Here is a 21,124-nt window from a genome sequence, read left to right as displayed (position 1 = left end):
GTGAAGGGCCAGGATGGCTCTAGCAGAGTAAGAGGTATGGAAATTGGGCTGCTCAGGGGCCAGAAAGTCCCTCCACAAGGTAGCAAAGTGAGAACAACAGGCAGGAACTGCCAAGGTGGCAGACAAGTCCTAGCAGAGGAGACCTGGACCAGGAAACTGACCCCAGCTACAGGAAACTGTGGACTTGAACAAGCCAGCTGGCTTCCAGGCTTGGATGGTGATGGTCTGGGGACCGGTGGCATGGGGTGGGTGTCTTCTGAGGCTGTCTGGGCAGAGGCCAGTTTCTGCTCATTTGCCATGGGAATGGGTCTTGGAGAAGCAGCACTCGGGATGCCCATCTCCTTTAGGCTTTTATAGGGTCTGGGGCTGCCTCAGGCAGGACTCTGGGCCTGGGAACTGGAGCCGCCTTTTGTCTCCTCTCAGGCTATGCTCCTGTCACCGGGATGTGCCACCCCGTCCGCAGCTGTACCCTGAACCATGAGGACGGCTTCTCCTCAGCATTTGTGGTGGCCCATGAGACTGGCCACGTGTAAGTGGCCTGGCCATCCTTGTTGTCTGGGGAAGATCGGGGCTTAGAGAGAACACCCCAGGATCCTCCCCTGGCTGCCCACTTCTCCTCTGTGTCCTGAAAGGGACAGCTGTGGATGAAAAGTCACTTGGATATGATATCCTGTCATCCCAGGACTGCAGGGATATCCTGTTTCTATTGAAGGAACAAATCAAAGGAGGAAGCGCCTAAGGGCTGCGAGGCTGCTTGGGGCCAGACAGGAACTAGAGTCCTTGTACCATAGTCCCATGCAAGTCATGGGGCAGGGTGGACTCATTACCCCCATTTTATAGATGAGTCATTGAGGTGAGAGATGCTTGAACAAGGTTAGAAAGCCATGATTCTACTCAAGTGTGCACGCCCCAGGCATTTCTGAATCTTGGGGCTGGAGAGGGGTTGGTGGGAAACCTCACAGGGATGCTGGGGCTATGCAAGGGAGGGGGCTTGGGCCCACTCTGATAAACGTGTAGGGAGAATCCTTGGGACATTAGGGGCCGCAGATGCCTCTGCCACACAGTGGCCCTCCTTGAAGACAGGATACCTGAGACGCTGCATGCTGGATGCCTCCTCCCCAGAATAACTCTGACTTAAAAGAATATAACAGGTGGAAAGTCGGTACCACCTGGCTCAGAGGAGGTCAGCTGGGAGGAGGCTGAGGGATGCCCTCCTAGAGTTTGAGTACGGTGTAGGTGGCAGGTCAGTGCATCCAGGTGAGGACCCAGCCAAGCTACTTTGCTCCTTGCACAGGCTGGGCATGGAACACGATGGTCAGGGCAACCGCTGTGGCGACGAGGTGCGACTGGGTAGCATCATGGCACCCCTGGTACAGGCTGCCTTCCACCGCTTCCACTGGTCCCGCTGCAGCCAGCAGGAGCTCAGCCGCTACCTGCAGTGAGTACTTCAAGGGTGTCCCCATGGGTGACCCTTCAGTCCCTGGGCTCCACTCTAGGAGGGTACAAGTCCTGGGTGTGCCTGGGTCTAGCCTGAGCTCCCCGATTTCAGGTCCTTCAGTGTGAAGTGCAGGGGATGGAAGAGGGTGCACTTGGAAAAGTCTAATATTGGGGGCCCCAGTCTTGACTGGCAGGTGAACCAGTCAAGAATCTATGCAAGCCAGGTCTTGGTGTCTTCTACAAAGGAAAAGTGATACAGTAGGGAAACTGAGGTAGCATATCCAAAGGCTGGGGCATGCGGGCAGCTCACCATGATGGCACCAGAAAGGGCCTCAGCTGCCTTATAGGCTGCATGGCCAGTTCCACTGAAAGCTGCTTATGGCACCCACATGTCCCCTCACAGCTCCTATGACTGCCTGCGTGATGACCCCTTCGCCCATGACTGGCCAGCCCTGCCCCAGCTCCCAGGGCTGCATTATTCCATGAATGAGCAGTGCCGCTTTGACTTCGGCCTGGGCTACATGATGTGCACCGCGGTGAGTGTTAGCACCCATAAGCCAGTGGCACCTCCAGGGACTGTGAAAGGGGACCTTTTCCTGGATCCTGCCAGGCTTCTCCACCTCACAAAAGACCCAGGTTGGGGTGGGGGCCCCAAGTGCCCACCTGGGCAGGAAGTACACAGATGGCAAGGCTGAGACCAGGGGGTCAGCAAGGGATAGGGGAGCCTGGCAAGGCCTTTGTGTAAGCCTGCACGGTTCAGGATGGCTTCCCCAGGAGGAAGTGAAGTATAAAGAATAAGAAGGAAGACAGGGAATTCTGGAAGAATGGAAGGTGCAGGAGCCTAAGAGCAAGAACATACACAACATGCAGAGAGCATCCAGTTGTTCCCCAGGACTGACAGCAAGGGCACAGCCGGCAGCAGGAGCCCAATCATCAGAATCGAGGTGGTGGGGCAGGAGTTTTAGTGTCTATTGGTGTGACTTAAGTTCATCAGCACTGCAGGAAGAGCATGAAAAGTAGTCCCATTTTATAGATGAGGAGACTGAGGTCTGGGGAAGTTAGGTGACCTGCCTGAGTTCATGTGAGATGCAAGTGGTGGAGTTGGGTACCGAAGCAAGAGATCTAACACCTGCCATGACTTCCTAAAGAGCATGGTGGACTCATTTCTTGTGGAGGGCTCTACAAAGTTTTGAATAGGAAAGCAGCACAGACAGATCTGAGCTTCAGTTGGATCCCTCAGGGGCACCCCGGAGGGATGAAGCGGAAAGGTCATGGAACAGGTAGTTGTGAGGGGGACAGAGGCCGAAGCTGGAGCAAGGGTGAGACTGTAGGAGCAGTGGAGAGGGCTTCACCAGGGCTTCAGCAGATTCACGGCAGGGAAAATGTATATGCCCAGAGGGCCCAGCAGTGACAACCCTTCAGATCCCCCAGCAACTCCTACCTGGGCCAAAGGGTTTCCCATCCAGTTCTCATGGCTCCTAGCTATCTGTCCAGGCTCTAAAGATGGAGGTTAGGGAGGTCTAGATATGCACAAGGACATGGCAGCATCTGCCCTGTATGCACATGGTCCTTGTGGTCCCAGAATCATGCAGAGTTTACAGCATCCCCCAGCTGCACAGGCCTGTCACAGAGGGGAGGGTGGCACCCCTGGGTGGTCCCCGAGAGTGGAAGGTAGCCTAGTGAGCTGCTGGTGTTTTCTTCCAGTTCCGCACCTTCGATCCCTGCAAACAGCTTTGGTGCAGCCACCCTGACAATCCCTATTTTTGCAAGACCAAGAAGGGACCCCCTCTGGATGGGACTATGTGTGCACCTGGCAAGGTAAGTCAGGACTGAGGGCTTTTTGAGGGTGACTGGAGCAGAAGACAGGCAGCCACCCAACAGCATCAGGTTGGCACTTCATGGTTGAATCTTAGTGGCTTTGTAAGAAGAGAGAGACCAGAAGAAACACACCTGAAACCATCTCTGTCTTTGTCATGACCCTGTGCTTACAATGCCAGGGCAAATCTAGCATCTCAAAGCTCTTTAGTGTCTCAAGCCTCCAGCACATTGTGGATGACTGTGGGTCACCTCACCCTGAGGTCAGCATTGGGAGCCTGTGACCACTGGGTTCCCAGGCACTGCATGAGGTTTAGCCTTTCTATCCTCAGGACCTCTGTGTTTGCCACTAATCAGGCATATTAATCCCTCAAAGTCACTAGATGGCCACCCCAGGCCCACTTCCCACACTCCGAATCTATAGAAAGAAGGGCTTCTCCTTCCCTGTTGACCCATCCAAAACTCCAGCACTGATTCTCACTGGTTCAGGTGAAGTCACATGCCTGCTCCTTGACCAGTCACTTGCCAGGAGGCTAACAGATACAAATGACCCTAAGCCTAGACTTCCTCCCAGAAGGGCTGGGGCCCCACCAAAGCTACACTGGCCATCAGGGGACATCAGGGAGTAGGCAGCAAAGTTCAGTGCATGTCCCACGGCATCAGGCTTTCCCCAGATCACATGGGCCTGCGGTTCCCCAGTGCAGGTCTTTGGTCAGGACTGAGAGGGCTGTCTAATTTTAGTTTCTGGGGGAATGTTTTAAAGATAACAAATTCCCAGAAGGTAGGGTTTAGGAGCCCAGCATTTAGCATTTTGTTTTATTTTGTCTTGTTTTAAATTATGGTAACATTCACATAAAATAAAATTTCACCATTTTAACTCACTTTTAAAGTGCACCGTTCAATGGTATTTAGTCATTCACAATATTGGGCAGCCATCACCACTATTTAGCTCCAGAACTTTTTTTTATCACCCCAAAGGATAGTCATGTCATCCTTCCTTCTTCTCCTTTCCCCTGGTCCCGAGCAACTACTAATCTGCTGTCCACAGAGTTGTCTATCCTGGAATTTCATATAAGTGAAATCACATAATATATGACCTTTAGTGTCTGATTTATTTCACTTAAAATAATGTGTTCAAGATTTGTCCATGTTGTAGCATGGATCAGTGCTTCCTTCCTTTTATGGCTGAGTAATATTCCATGCATGATGGTTATACCATGTTTTGTTTATCCACTCATCCTTTGATGGACATTTGAGCTTTTTCACCTTTTGGCAGTTGTAATGCTGCACTGAACATTCTTGTATTACTTTTTGTTTGAAGACCTTGTATTTGGTATTCTTAAGAAGTGCTCCAGGTAATTCAGCTGTGCCCCAAACTTAGTAAATGTTGGAAGTGGGAGATGAGATTTTAGTAATATTCCAGGGAGCTGGTAAAGCTAGAGCTGACCTGGTACCTCCTTCCCACAGCTGACCTGGTACCTCCTTCCAATACAGCTCTCATGATCAAAACATCTCTTAAAGTCCAACCTCCCAATGCCTTTGCTTTGGGGGTCGAGTTTTCCACTTTATGGACTATGGGGGGACACATTCAGCCCATAACAAAAAGCAGTCATCCCTTATCTTTCCTTTCCTCTAAGGAAATCCAAGGGTCAAAGAGAAAGGAGCAAGGGAAAGTCTGGCCTCACTGGAAAAACAGCAGGTCACCAGATGAAACTGTCTCAGTGACCAGGGCTTTGCCAAGCTCAGCTGACTCTCTTCTTTCCCCGGATCCCTGGCAGGCAGTGACACAGAGCTCAGGCTCTGGACACAGCCAGCCTTGGACCGCAGCCTCCTTTTCTGTGCTCTGTTGGGTCATCCCAAGTATATCTTGCCCCTCTTGAATTCCATCACCTCATTATTCACATTTACTCACAATTTTCCCACTCACAATTTTAGTATCCACTATTTTTTTCAGAGAGAAAACTCATCTGTATTGATATTCTAGACATACAGGTAACCCAGAGAGAAGCAGCAGGACCTACAAATGGGCCACCTGCTCCACCCTTTAGCATACAGCTCATTCACTGTGCACTCCTGGTTGGACGATTTGAGTCAGCTTTTTCCAGATCCAAACCATAACTTAGGACTTTAACCATATGCTTCTAAAGCACTTTAATACCATTAAACAGGTTTCTTTTATGATCCTATGTGAGAGATCAGAGTATGACATTATTCATTCAGAATAATTACACTGTTAAATGCTAAGAGTTATCCAGGAGAAATAAACCAACATATTAGAGGGCTGACTTCCAGATGGTAGTTTTAAGGGTGATTTTTACTATCTTTCTGCTTTACTTTGTTTTTTCTGTTTCCTATTGTATTAGTCCTTTGTTGTTGTTTTGGTTACTGTACTGAACACGGGAGGCAGGACAATTTTATAAAGAGAAGAGGTTTATTTAGCTTACATTTCTAGAGGTTCAAGAGCAGAGTGCGTGCAATAATGAGGACCTCATAGTGGATAGTATCACTTAACGTGTGCAAGAGGGAGAGCTCAAATCTCAAAAAAAAAAAAAAAAAAAAAAAAAGTCAGAGAGCACTTTAGGGTTGGGCTCATTCTTATAACAGTTCACTCTTCCAAGGGTCTCAGGGGTTCCTAGAGAGCTGCCTTATTCCCTTCCAGGGGGTTACCTCAGTGACCTTTCACATGGCTCTTTCTCCTGGAGGTCTACCACCTCAACAGAGCTGTACTATGCACCAGGTCTCCAAAACATAAACCCTTGGGGGCTACAACCTCATTCATACCACAGCACCTACAATGTTCATGCATTGCCTCTACACATGCAGGACCAGGGTGGCCAAGGACACAGACCCACAGGAATTGGGCATGGCCTAAGTAGTCTTGCCTAGCTCCTAATTTCCAGGTTAGGGACCAATGAACCCAGCCAAGAAGGGGGCCACTGTGTGACCTTTTTCAACCTCCTGGTCCCTGTTTTTAGTGGCCATCAGTGACTTGGAGTCTGCCCCAGTCAGCCTTCACAGATGTGAAGTCAGATGTGCCAGGACAGATGGCTCACTCCCTGTCTTAGTCATCTTGGACCATAAAAATACCATAGACTCAGGGAATTAAAGAAAATTATTCCTCACAGTTCTGGACTTTGGGAAGTCCAAGGTCAGTCAGGGTTTCAACATGGTCCAGTTTATGGTTTGCAGGTCTCCATTTTTCCATATGCTCACATGATAGTGAGAGAGCATCTCTATCTCTTTTTATAAGGACACTAGTCCCATTTATGAGGGCCATGACTTAATTATGTCCCAAGGGCTCCACCTCCCTATACCATCACATTGGAGATTAGGGCTTCAGCACATGAATTTGGGCTGGAGTCAGGGCAAGCATAAGTATTCGGTTCATCGTGCTTCCTTACCCGGTACCTCCTTCTTACTTGTCAGCCCAAGTGCTGTCATGGTGGTGGGAGATGAAGCTGGGGAGGAAGTAGAGGTCATCCCTACAGCGCCTTTGAAAAACAGCCAAAACACTAGTTTCATCTATCATAGTGGGAAACCAGCAAGAGGTTTGGGGGGAGGTACAGAGGTGGATTTACCATGAAGCTTATGATGCTTAAGCTTTGGGGCCCCTCACTTGCATGAGCTCCTTCCAAAGCCCTAGCAATATACTCCCTTGGTCATGTTTTCATGAAATTTGCAAAAGTAAGATATTTTTACCATCATCAATGGAGATCACTTCTCTTTTCACTCCTATTTCCCCTTGATACACTTCTTCCATTGGCTGGCACTAGAGTGACCAAGGGCATTTTGCAGTTTGGGCAACAGAGAAATTGGATTTGGGTTCTAATTATTCATTTATTTGTTTACATGATTCTCAGTCTCTTATGTGAATAGTTAAATTATTATGTCCATCCAGGTTTAAGAGTAATTTCCAGAAATATTCTGACTGCCACTGTACTAGCTGATCCAAGGCCAAAGCAGACCATGTGCTATGTTTAACTCATTTTCCTCAAATTTTTTTGAGAAAAAGGTGCCTCAGCTATATCTGAGATCAGCACTCGTATGTTTATGATAAGTCATTTTCTTTAGGGGCTTGTCTTTTAGATGGAGTACCTTAAAGAAATCCAGTATGCATATTTCTTTAGAGAGGCTACATCATCACAAGATAATCTATTGCTTAAAAGATGTCATAGCCTCACAATATATGTGTGACAAAATAATAATAATAATAATCTCTAAGATAAATGCTCAAAGACCAGAGAGAAACCTGGATGAAAATGAGGTGCCAAGATGTTGACAAAGCCTTAAAACACCTCTTGAGCTGCAATTTTAAGAGTTATCTTGGAGTGTTTCAACAAAATAAGGGAGAAATTACAGACTTCTGGTTTGCATGTGTGTATGTAAAATGACCTTCTTTTATCATTTTCAAATTAAAGAAAGTTCACATAAAAACAAGTAAAGAGAAAGAAACCAATAGAAATAACTCTGACTTCAAAATGTTAATTGTTAACAATAACAAAAAGGTTTCATATCAAACCCCAGTCAATCAGTCAGTCATTAGGAGGTAGAGATCCAGATCAGAGAGGTAGCAGCAGGATCTTGGAGTGTTTGACAATCCAATTAATGAAGAGAAGTGAATATGATGAGGACACTGGAAAAACATTTAAACTTCTTTCTAATTTGACATGAAATGTCGACAGCATCAAAGACAGAATGAAGCTCAGAATATTGCACCGACAGCAACACTTACCGAGCGTTGCTAATCCAAAGAGTTCTGACTGAGAGAACTCTGTCCTCTGAAATCCACATCAAGAAGGAAACCAAACAACAGTTTCTACGGATCTGATTATCCTCAGTGTTCAGATGACATCATCAATGATTTCTATAAATTATCAATAGTAAAAAGAAAGAAACTATTTCCCCAACATGCTAGAGCAAGTGTTGGCAAACCGGTTGTTTCATGTATGTCATGAAAACCAGTCCTGCTGCTGCCTGTTTTTTTTTTTTTTTCCATAATACCTTTAATAAGATGCAATTCACATATAAATCCACTCATTTAAAGTGTGCAATTCAATGATTTTCAGGATCTTCACAGGGTTGTAAAATCCTCACACCAATCAAATTTTAGAATATTTTTGTCACTCCAAAAAGAAGCCCTTTACCCATCAGCAATCACGCCAATCCATCCTGCTCCCGCCACAGCCCTTGATAGCCGCTGATATCTACTTTCTGTCTTAGTAGATTTTTTTCTATTTGTATATTTTATATAAGCAGAATTATACAGCATGCAACCTTTTGTGATTCTTCGCTTACTCTTCATCCATGTTGTAGCATGTATGGGTATTTCATTCCATGTACCTGAGTAATAATATATTGTGCAGATATATTATTATTAGTTGATGGACATTTGGGTTGTTTCCACTTGCTGGCTATTATGAGAAATAATGCATGAGCATTCATATACAAATCATTGCATGCATGTCATTTTTCTTGGATATGCATCTAGAAGTGGAATCATTGATCTTGTGATATTTAAATATAGATATCTCTATATTTAGCATTTCTATAAAGAGTCAGACTATTTCCCAGAGGGGCTGCACACTTTTACATTCCTAGGAGCAATGTATGAAGGCTCCAATTTCTCTACCTCCTCCCCAGAGCTTGCTGTTGTCTTTATTATTACCACCCTGGTGGGTGTGAAGTATTACCTCATTGGCATTTTGATTCTCATTTCCCTCACTTCCTGTGATGTTGAGCATTTTTCCAGGTGCTTAATGGCAATTTATTTATCTCTTTTTTCCTTTTTTGATAAATAGCTGTTCAGATCCTTTGCTTATGTTTAAATTATCTTTTTTATTATTGAGTTCTAAGAGGCTTTGAAAATATATTTTGGACTTATACCCAAGAATTTTTGTCAGACTTATCAGATATATTGTTTGCAAATATTTTCTGCCATGCTGTGGGTTCTTTTTAAATTCATGATAACATCACTTGATACACAAAAGTTTTTCATTTTTATTAAGTCCTGTCTACCTTCTTTTATCATTTGTGCTTTTGGTGTGTTATCTAACAAACAAATCATTACTGTTGGGGCCAAGAAAATTGACTTACTTTGTTTTATTCTAAGAGTTTGAGTGCTTACATTTAAGACTGTGGTCCATTTTGAGGTGAATTTTGTGTGAGGTGTGAGGTGTGAAGGGTCCAACTTTGTCCTTTTGCAACACCATTTGCTGAAGAGACAGTTCTTTTTCCATTGAATTATTTTGGCCAACTTGTGCAAAATCAATTGACCAAATGTAAAAATTGATTTCTGGACTCTGTTCTGTTTCATTGATATGTTTGGCTGCCCTTAAGCTAGAGCCACACTGTCTTGATTACCCTAGTTTTGAAATGGGAAATGATGATGAGTCTTTCCACTTTGCTCTTTTTTCAATATTTTTGATTCTTCTAGGTTCCTTGACTTCCTATATTAATTTTAGGAAAAGTTTCCCGACCTCTGTAAAATTCTAGCTGAGATTTTGACAGAAATTACATTTAATCTGTAAATCAATGTGAGAATGTTACCATATTAACAATCAGATGCATGAACATGAGATCAGTTTCCTTAGACCTTTGATTTTTTTTCAATAATGTTTTGTAATTTTAATAGATATTTTGCATTTCCTTTGTTTAATTTATTCCTAAGGTTTTTTTCTTCTTTCTGATGTTATTATAAATGGAATTATTTACTTAATTTCTTTTTTAGGTCATTCGTGGCCAATTATAGAAATAAAACTGATTTATTTTAGAAATATAATTGATTTTTATTATTGATCTTGCCATCCTGAAATCTTGCTGAATTTGTTTCTTAACCTTGATAGTTTTTTAGGGGATTTGGGGGGAATTTTCTACACAAAAGATCATGTCATGTGCAAATAAAGATAGTTTTACTTCTTTCTTTTCAATCTGGATGTTTTTTATTTCTCTTTCTTGCCTGATTGTCCTGGCTAGAACTTCCAGTGCAATGTTGAATATAAGTGGCACAAGCAGACATCCTTGCTTTGGCATAGGGTGCTAGGGTTGGCCCCCTGAAGTTCATGTTGATGCTTGATTCCCAAAACTGCTAAGAGATGAGGCCGTTAGGAGGTGATCAGGCCATGAGGGCTCCTCCCTCATAGATGGGATAAGTGGCTTTTTAAAAGGGCTAGAAGGAACTAAGTAACCCCTTTTTTGCTTTTCTATCCCTTCCACTCCATGAGGAAGTGGCATTTCACCCCACTGGAGGAGAAAGCAAAAGGTGCCATATTGGAAGCCCTCACCAGTGCCTTGATCTTGGGCTCCGTCAGGAACTATGAGAAATAAATTTCTATTTGCAAATTACCCAGTCTGTGGTATTTTGTTATAGTAGCATGAACTGACTAAGACATGGGGGAAAGTATTCAGTCTTTCACCTTAAGAATAATATTTGCTATAAGTATTTCATAGATTTCCATGATCTATATTGAGATGTTCTTTCATGAAAGGATGCAGCAATTTGCCAAAGAATTTTTTGAGTTTTAAGATGATCATCTGGTTTTGCCTTTTTCTGTCAGTATGGTGTATTACATTGATTTTCAGATGTTATACTTTATTTCTAGGCTAAATCACACTTGATTGTGGTGTATAATCCTTTCAATATGCTCTTAGATTCAGTTTGCTATTATTTCCTTAAGGATTTTTACATCTATATTCAAAAGTGATGTGGGTCTATAGCATCTTGTAATGTTTTCTATTCCTGTGATATCTTTGTCCAATGTTAGCATCAGGGTAATAGGGACTTCAAGGAATGAATTGGGATTCTTATCTTCTGTTTTTGGGAACAGTTTTTAGAGGAGTTGCATTTATTTTCTTTAAATGTTTGGTAGAGTTTATTGATTACATCGTCTAGGCCTAAACTTTCATTTGAGGGAAATTGTAAAATTATTCATTTAATTTTTTCACTTGTTATACATCTATTTCAATTTTGTATACTTTTAAGTCAGCTTTGGCAGTTTGTACCTATCTAGAAATTTGTCCATATCTAGCACTCCTTGGTTTTTTTTTGAGGGGGGGGGTGTTGAATTATTCTCTGATGTAACTCACTTTCATCCTACAGAATGCCTGTTTGTATTTTTTATATCCAGGTACACTAGCAGTTAATTCTTTCAATTTTGTTGTCTGGGAATATATTCTATCTTCATTTTTGAGAGATAGCTTTTACTGGATATAAAATTCTTGGTTAACACTACCACCTCTGGCCTCTGTTATTGCTGATTAAGAAATCATTAATTCTCCAGAATGTTTTTGGTACATGGTGAGTCATTTCTCTTTTGTTATATTCAATATTTTCTCTCTGTCTTTATCTCTTTATCTTTATCTGTCTTTATTTGACAATTTTGAATATATCAAATGTCTGAGTGTGGATCTCTTTGTGTTTACCTTACTTGGAGTTCTTTAAATTCTTAGGTGTGTAAGTTAATGTTTTTCATTAAATTTTAGAAGTTTTCACCCATTACTTTTTTGACCACTTCCTGCTCTTGTCCTCTCCATCTGGTACTTCTACTGTGGATTTTTCAATGTGCTTACACGTCTCCCATGTTTCCCAAAGATTTTGTTCATTTTTCTTTATACGTTTTCCTTATCTGAAAATTGTATGAATTTCTTTGATCTATAGTCAAGTTCACTGGTTGTGTCTTCTGTTAGCTCAAACCTACCATTGAGCCCTCAAGTGAATTTACAGTTTAAGTTCCTATACTATTCAACTTCAGAATTTAGTTCTTTTGTAATTCTTTCTTTTTAATAATATTCTCTTATTTGGTGAGACACCATCCTCATATCCTCCTCTAGTTCTTTAGATACAGTTTTCTTTTATTCTTTAAATATATTTATAATAGCTGCTTTAAGATCATGTGTGCTAAGTCCAACATCTGGGCTCCCTCAAAGGCAGGTTCTGTCACTCTCCTGTGTAAGGTTCACACTTTCCTTTTTTTTTTTTTTTTCCTATCTCAGAATTTTTGTTGAAAACAGGTCTTTTTAGATATAATTGAAAAAAATTATGGATATTGATGACCCAGTTCTTGTTGCTGTTGTTTGTTTATTTGTTTTACTGATTTGACTGGGCTATTTATTTCCCTTGCAGTGTGCAGCTACTGATAATCACTCCTTGGACGTCACAATCGTGGGCATATGCGTAGTCACTCTAAGCCCCATTGTTCCCCCCACAATGGTATTAGCCAGGCTCTATTTGACTGTCTGTGTCCCTGATCTCTCCATTAAGCTTCTGGTTATTTTGTCTTTATCGATATCACACACAACTATTAACCTTCACCAACTGCTAACTGACTGAGGCACTGTTTTGTTTTTGTTCTGTGATGCTAGGGATTGAACCAGGGGCCCCCAGCATTCTAGACAAGTGCTTTACCACTGTGCTATCTCCTAGCACTTAGTGTGCTGTTTTTGATAATGCCCTGGGATATAACTTGCTCTGCAGTCTGATTCAAAAAAATTCTGGAACCTTCACAAGGACAGAGTGACACTAATATTTGGAGACTACTCAGACTTCAGAAGGACCCTTTATCTGTCTTTGACTCTGATTCTTTCTGTTAAACTTCTAGTTGGTTTTACCATTTATTTGGCTTATTGCTTCTAGAATCATGGAACTATTGCCCTGCTCTTAAATGCTCAGTCAAGTTCTCTATTATTTTTGACGATGCCCTTAGGCATGAAGTTCTTAATGCTTATTTCAGATGAAGTTAGTTCCTGTGGGGAGAGCTATGGAGCTCTCACTTCTACCTCTTCCTCTGGCCAGACCATTGTACCAATGTATCCTAATAGGGGTAGGGACCCTTGACCTCCTTCTCTCAGAGTGACATTCCAGACCTAGAAACAGGCACTAGATGGGAATGGTGCACCCGAGTCTTCTTAGCTTGCCACATTCAGTATGGAATCTCTGCCATATAAACAGGTAGGGAAAGGAGACATCAGATGCAGTATTCTTAGCCTACTGTAACTGGGACAGAACTTCTGCCCAAGGAGTAGGGACTGAATGTGGGAAGAGAGCCCTAGTCATCTTGGCTGCAACACAGAGTTGAGAGGGATGGGAGATGCCAGTGGATTGCCTCTCAGACATAGCCATGGACTAGGGCCGTGGAAATCCCAGCTTCTTGATGGGAAAACTTAGGTCACACTGAGGTAGTAAGGAGCACAAGAGAGTTGTGGCTCGGATACCACGTTTTAGTAGACTTTCTTGAATAAATATTTTTCCATTTGTTGTATTGACCTCGGAACAATTTCCAGAGACTTCAAATTGTTTTTGTTTTGTATTTAGTAATTTTCACCAATTAAATGGTTGTTTTACTGGGTGGAGCATTCACCAACTTTCTTACACCTCCTTTCCAGAGGCTTCCATTTGCTTCCTGTGTTGTAAATTAAGTTTTATTGGAACACAGCCATGTTCATTCATCAATATGTTGTCCTCAACTGCTTTCAGGTTCCAATGGCAGAGTTTAATAAGTAGCTGCAGGAGAAATCACATAGCTTGAAAAGTTCAAAATCGTTACTATCTGGAACTTTGCAGAAAGTTTGCTGAAGAATGACCACCACATTCTCTATTATCTATATGGAAAACAATATCACAGAATTGTTGTCATAATGAAGAGAGGCTTAAAGAGTGCACTCGGAATCGCAAGAAAAGTTGTCAGTTTTTAAAAATCATTGTTCTCTGTTTCAGGTTGTTTGTAGTAATTGTGTTTAAAAATCTTTAGATTGTGGGATTCTAAATCAACAATCTACTGTATACCTGATTTAGTATTTACAATTTTACAACCTTCTTAAAGTGGGCTCCCTAAATTGTATAAGCTTTCTCCCCCTTAGAAGACTGAGATCGGGGCTGGGATTGTGGCTCAGTGGTAGAATGCTAGCCTCACACATGAGAGACCCTGGGTTTGATCCTCAGCACCCCATAAAAATAAACATTTTTTAAAAAGTGAAATATGATAAAAAATACTTAAAAAAAAGAAGACTGAGATCCATGTGATTTAGATTTAAGTTGTGGGATTGTTTCCTATATGCCAGTGTTATGCTTTGATTTTTTTCCCCTTAAATCTTATTTGTGTCTAGAATCACTGGTTTGATATGCCTGTTGTATGTTCACATAGACACACAGAAGGCATCTATCCTGGGGACAGCGTGGCTAAGAGGAAGAGTGGGCTTGACGTGGCACTGGAGGATGGTGGGAGACCAGGGCAGCAGGCAGGGAGTGCACTGGAGGCACACAGCACCTCTCTGTGCATCTTATTGCCACCCTTGGAGTGAGGCCTATCTTCTTGGAATGTCAGAAATTTTAGGGTTAGTAGAGTCAGATCCCCTGAGCCTCCAGGGGCAGGCCCTGGGAAGCCGTTATAGAGTGAGGAGGGTGGGGGTATCTGAACTGCTCTGGTGTGAGTCGTGGGCCAAGGGAGCAGCTTTCTGTCTTTCAGCATTGCTTTAAAGGACATTGCATCTGGCTGACACCTGACATCCTCAAACGGGACGGCAACTGGGGTGCCTGGACTCCATTCGGCTCCTGCTCTCGTACCTGTGGCACCGGTGTGAGGTTCAGGACTCGCCAGTGTGACAACCCACAGTGAGTTGGCCACAACATTCCCCCAGCCTTCCTGAGTGGCAGCTGGGACTATGAAACCCCCTCTATAGCCAGCTCTATTCTACAGGGCTCGGATGGCTGCCATCTGCCAGTTCTGGAGGGAGTGCCAGAGCAAGCTCTCCTGGCCCCTCCTCCCATTACCAGGGAGGGAGCTGAGACTCAGAGGAGGCCTCATTCCCCTTCTCCACCTGGGCCTGAAAACCTGGTTTCCTGACCTGCTGGACTAGGGCCACACACCTCCTGACCTATAATCCACTCTGAACACAGGCTTCCTCTGTCTTTTGGGATACATGGAGGAGAGAAGATGGGACAGAGATGGGGAGAGATAAGAGGTCTCTACAGAGGGGAGCTCTCTCAGCCCTTCAGAATGCTACGGATCTGGGCAGGGGCTTCCTTAGCTGAGCAACTATTTGAAATCAGGGGAGAGGCAGGGTCAAGACTTGTCATCCATACCCAGGTACCCGGGGGAAGGACAGCCTTCAGAGGCTGCCTGGTGCAAGCCAGATTCCCCACCATCAACCATGCTCCCCTTCTCCCTTCCTCATCCTCTATGCTGTCCTGGGCCCGCTCATTCCCTCCCACCCCACCCTGCAAATACTTCTCTGAGCCACGCTCCCCAGGCTCACAATCACCTTCTATTCAGTTCCTTCCTCCTCTGAATTATTGCCTCCCCTCCTCATCTGAATTCTTTGCCTGGACTCTCTCAGTGAAGTATCCTCAGGGAGGGAGAGGGAAAGAGAGGGAGGGAGGGCTGTGGGTGCACAGTCAATAACTGCACCAGGGCCTAGCATGTAGGGAGTCTTGCACAAACATTGGCAATACTCAGATCTTCCACACGACCAGCAAGGGAGCCTTACCCTGCTAGCTGAGTCTCCTTGGACACACAATGCGGCTTTTGTCTTTCTTCTTTTGATCTGTCCAGTGTTTCAATGATTTTGATTCACCTGAAAATATTGAAAATCTGGAATTTCACGTAAAAACAAACAGTTCTCCAACTTCCAAATTGAGCCAGATACAATCTAATGATAGGTTTTGGGGCACATCCAGACCATCTGGGCTCTGGCCTCTGCTGAATTTCCCATGTTCTCTGCTACACTGTCTCTGGCCAGTCCCTGAACTAGCCTCCAGGGAACCAGAGGGGGTCAGCACTCAACAGCTGTTGGGTGGAGGATGTGGTCAAGTCTATCAGCCAGGTAGGGGCAGAGGAAGGACCTATACTCTAGGGTCCAATAGGGGTACAACCATTATTTTAGAAAGACCTGTGTTTGTCTGTCTCAGCAGCTTTGAATGCCCCCCTCCTCCCCTTCTGACTCCCTCCTGCCCAAGGCATCCAGGCTAAGAGCAGAGGTGGGCCCCTCCTTCCATCCCCCTGGGGACTTTCACACTTGCCTCAGAAAGAGATTCAGATTTAAGCTGGGAGTTAGAACCACCAGAGAGAGAGTTGGTGGGTTGGTCCTCTTCTTTGTGAAATGAGAAAGTTACAGAAGGGCAGCCCAAATTCCCTAAGGTGGAGAAAAAGCAGCCATGACAAAGTGTCCATCATGTGCCACACATTTGTTAAGAACTTAAGCATGTGGGATTCTCCTATTTCAGAATCACTCTGGGATTTCCCCACTGCATGTCAGGCACAGCCCTGTGAGCCAAGAGCCCAGCTGTAAAAAAACAATCAATCAATTCTTGTCATCTCAGGGCCTGTGGTCCGATGGGGAAGGCAAACTCTAAACACTTCATCACAACTCCATGTTTGTTTTCAGTCCCAGGCCTCTCCCCAATACTGCATGGGTGGGGTGGGGGTGGGGCACAGGGAAGTTACTGTCTTCCCAAGGGAACTCCAGAAGAAGGGATATCACCAGGCTCCTTCTTGATTCTCTGAGGCCTGGTTAGCTGGGAATTGCCTGATCCTACAGCTTGGACATGGCAGAGCCAGGTCTCTTCACAAAGCAGAGCTGTACCTCCAATACCTGAAGCTCAAGGATCTTCCTACAAATCCCACCCAAGGGCCAGCCTCTTTCTGATGGCACCCAGCAGCTGGACTTATGCTTTCTCCTCCAGCCCAGCCAATGGGGGACGTACCTGCTCTGGCCTAGCCTATGACTTCCAGCTCTGCGGCACCCAAGACTGCCCTGACTCCCTGGCTGACTTCCGGGAGGAGCAGTGCCGGCAGTGGGACCTGTACTTTGAGCACGGAGATGGCCAGCACCACTGGCTGCCCCACGAACACCGGGATGGTGAGCCCTTCACAGGAGGATGGCAGTGAGGGTCAGCACACAGGCCCTAGGGAGGGCAGGCAGGGCCTTGCATTGTCCTGTGCCTCTGATAATGTATGGGGCAAGAGTGTAGTGGTGACACTTAGACTGGCAGCAAAGCCCACCCCCGGCTGGCTCTGCTGTCAGGTGCCCCATCCTGGGGTGGGTCTCAGGCTTCGTGTCTGGACTGCAGTCTCAGAGGAGCCAGAATACTGGGCATGGCCAAGAATGCTAAGGAGAGCCCGAGGACCTGGCACCTCCGAGCAAGCTGGGCTCCTGCAGTTGCCATCTGGTGGATGAGGATGGAGTGGCAGGATTAGAAAGGTTAAGGGATGGGGGTAGGGGGCTGACCTTGCCAAGCAACTGGCCTCTGACCTTCTCTGAGCCCCTGCTATGTGTCCCACCTGTGTCTGAGGGAGGCTGAGGGAGGGCAATGAAGCTAGTGTTCCTCTCTCAGAAGGATGCACTCTGGTGACCTAGAGTTTTATTTACCCTGAATAAATGCTGAGCAGAGGAAGGTGCCAGGGATCCCTAGTTGAATCCAAAAGGGGCTGCTCCAGTTTGGGCCCTCAGGGAAGGTTGACTGAAGGAGGCTTTTTAGATGGAAACTCAGTAAGCAGCCTTTTGCGGCTACACAGTAGGAAGTCTCTGGGTGGGACCTTTGGCATGTGAGATCTAAGCTATACCAACAGCCTAACTGGCTCCATTTGAGGAAAAAGCTCTTTCTAAGTCCAGTTGAACCAGGGTCAAAGGCTCAGAAGGCATGGAGATAGGAAGCAAGTTGCCATCACGTGACCCTTTCCCTCTGTGTCCACCTTGGAGACTGTGGAGGGGCAGATGAACCTCCTAAGCACAGCTCCATGGGAGTTTCTTCTTGCACTGTCCCTTCTCTTGCACTGACTCCTTGCTGCTTCCCTTCCAGCCAAGGAGAGATGCAACCTCTACTGTGAGTCCAAGGAGACTGGGGAGGTGGTGTCCATGAAACGCATGGTGCATGACGGGACACGCTGCTCCTACAAGGATGCCTTCAGCCTCTGTGTGCGTGGGGACTGCAAGGTGAGTGCCATGAAGCCGGCCAACCTCCTGGGTACCAGCTTCCACTTCTTGAAAAGATTAATAAAATGTAGGAAACAGTGCTGTGGGCCAATATGTTTTCCCTTTTCTTCTATTCGAGGGGTCTCAGCCTTGAGTATATCAGGCATTTATCTGGGGAGCTTGGAGATGCCACCCAAGACACTCTGATTCCTGAGTCAAAGGTGGTGGCCTGGGAGCCTGAATTTTTATGAGCTTCCAGGTGATTTCAATGCACAAAATCCATAGTTGACCCTTTGTGAATCATACCCCACCCCTGCTGTCCATGGGGCACTGGACAGCCTGTCCTTGGATCAGGATACTCACCATAGGTCTCATTGGTTTGGTGCTTGGCAGAAATAGTTGTTTCTTGACATATGATAACCCATTGTGTGTTGAAAAATGTTATGGTCAAAAATGCCTTGGATCTATCTGAACATCAGCACTTGCAACACAGGACACTGTGGAATATCAGTTATTTCTACTTGTGATTATGTGACAGACTGGGAGCTGCAACTTGCTGCCAACTGTCCAACATCCTGAGAAAGTGATATAACCCCATTTAGCCCAGGAAAAGATCAAAATTCAAAATGGGAAGTACAGGGCCTAATGAATACATACAGCTTTCACACCATTGTAAAGCTGAAAAAAATCAGTCAAACCATCGTAAATTGGGGACCATCTGTACATCCTTGGCTTCTATCCTACGCTATCCTAAAAAACAACCATGGGTAACCTCAGCATGTGGCGGTGACATGAGCAGAGACTTGACCTGCCAGACATTTCTGGAAAGAGCTGGAAACTTCTGCTGGAGTTCAAGTAGACAGGACTGATCAGGGTTGTCACAGAGGCTGGCTCTTTTCTTTCCTTCCTGAGAAATGGCAGCATCCTCAGGTGTTGTCTGGCAGGGAGGCTGACAGGCTCTGCAGGCAGCCCTGGAGCAGGGCTGGAGAACAAAGAGGTGGGCACAGGGCATCTGGCAGCGTGCTCAAGGGCTGCTTTCCATTCGTATGGTTTCAGAGGGCCCACAGGTGGCAGGACCAGGAGGAGGCTGGTTGCACAAGAGAATTGCAGGGATGCTGAGCCACACAGCCGGCTTAGGGATAGTGAAACCAAACACTCAGAGACTAACACAGGCCGGTTCTCCTTTGTACCCACAAGGCTTTAATTTACGGAAGATCTGAATGACAAGATGGAGAGGCCAGTGCCATTGAGAGAATTTATATTTTCCTAGAAAAGGGCATGGCATGCCACCCAAGGCCACCCGTGAAAGTAGCAAATTTGGTCAGGAGGCAGAAGCAAAGTCAGGGGACTTTCTTGGGAAAAGGCAAAGCAAAGCAAACAAGTTGGGGTTAGTTTCCTTGAATAATTCTCAAAGGCTGGGAGCTATAGGTCTGGTCCCTAGTTGTTTGGTACCTGACCCAAGGATGACCTAGATCAGAGGAAATTTTGGCTTTCTGTGAGAGAGTCAGATAAAGGGGGCAATTGGGGTGGAGACTTGGATATTGGTTGGTTTGCATATGAAAGATGTATTCCCAGCTAAGCCTTTTGCTTTATCCAGGGATTGGCTGGTGTCCAGCCAGGAAGATTGTTAAGATGTTAAACATCATAGGATACAGCAAAAAAAAAAAAAAAAAAGTAAACATAATTAATGCAGACAATCACTAGTAGTAGAAATAGCTTTAAATAGCAACTGTGAGTAAGATTGCTAACTTAATTGGGAGAGGTCAGAGCACCAATCAGTATCTTATTGGGCATGGCTGTAATTTCACTCCTAATAGGTATAGTTGAAGAATAGATTAAATATCTTATTTATTAATGATTATTTTGACAGATAAAAGCAGGTTACTAGAGACAGAAAGGAAATGGGAAGTAATGAGATGAAATGTATCAGTCCGGACAATACATGTGGATGTGAAATTCTCTTTTAGAAGAATCTAACAGAAAAATACACACACATAATATCCAAGTGGATGCTGTCAATCAGAGAATATCAAAATACAATGAATGACTCAGGAAGATTACAAGCAAAGAAAGCAAAGATATTGCAGAAGAACAAAGTCATGCAACGTGGGCTGGGGTTGTAGCTCAGTGGAAGAGCACTTGCCTAGCATAGGTGAAGCACTGAGTTCAATCTTCAGCACCACATTAAAAAATACATAAAACATAAAGTTTAAATTAAAAAAAAAGATGTGCACACACATAACACACATACACAGAGCAGAAAATTGAAAGAGACTTGAGCATTACATGAGGCCAAGAGGGTCATTTGATTTTAAGCAGGGCACAAGCCACTGCTGTGATAAAGTAATAACATGCCATCAAATATGTCATCTAAAAACAATCATCAGCTTCAGGTCTTAGAATTTTAGAAAATGAACAAGTAAATATTTACTGATTTATTAATCATATTAAATTATTACTTACATAATGCAGAAGTAGAAAAGTTGAATATAATACATAAATTGTAATAAAAGAATGTGTATAATAGAACATATTTTATATTTGTTTTAAAAATATTTCTTCACTGCTTATAAAAGGGATAAATTGAAATAAGCTTGCCTGTTTGCTGACTCTAGTAACCCACTGTTAAGATTGCATAACAGGAAGGGAGAATATCCTTACCTCCTTAGCTATGCACCCCACCCTTTGCTGTGGTACCCCACCATCACTGTCAACTGCTTGATCTGAAGCAGAACCTAAGCTGTCAGCCTCTTCTGATCGTTGGTGACAGCGAGCAGCAGCCATGCAGAGCTTATCAGAGCTATCGTCTGCCCCATTATCCTCTTTAGAATCTAAATGAGATCCCAGGCTAATAGAAGGAGCCAGGCTTCATGGATTTCTCTGTGTGATTAAAGTATCAGTATCACGACACCCCTTAGTTCAGATACGGAACATTGGATTGTGTCTCTTGATTATCAGGTACTCGCCAAAG

The 21,124-nt window shown here is 44.5% G+C and overlaps 1 protein-coding gene across 1 annotated transcript in view; it reads left to right on the top strand.

Annotated features, from left to right (window-relative positions):
• The window catches only part of Adamts2 (ADAM metallopeptidase with thrombospondin type 1 motif 2), a 258,874-nt gene that overhangs the window by 211,518 nt on the left and 26,232 nt on the right, over positions 1-21,124 (top strand). The window contains exons 7-13 of the mRNA XM_078049898.1: positions 424-529; positions 1,295-1,438; positions 1,841-1,973; positions 3,142-3,255; positions 14,709-14,854; positions 16,925-17,100; positions 18,041-18,174. Of these exons, the coding sequence (XP_077906024.1) occupies positions 424-529; positions 1,295-1,438; positions 1,841-1,973; positions 3,142-3,255; positions 14,709-14,854; positions 16,925-17,100; positions 18,041-18,174 (953 nt within the window). The remainder of the gene's footprint in view (positions 1-423; positions 530-1,294; positions 1,439-1,840; positions 1,974-3,141; positions 3,256-14,708; positions 14,855-16,924; positions 17,101-18,040; positions 18,175-21,124) is intronic.

Source organism: Ictidomys tridecemlineatus, chromosome 1, assembly GCF_052094955.1.
Source record: "Ictidomys tridecemlineatus isolate mIctTri1 chromosome 1, mIctTri1.hap1, whole genome shotgun sequence".
Taxonomy (NCBI): domain Eukaryota; kingdom Metazoa; phylum Chordata; class Mammalia; order Rodentia; family Sciuridae; genus Ictidomys; species Ictidomys tridecemlineatus.
This window is presented reverse-complemented; position numbering and strand designations above follow the sequence as displayed.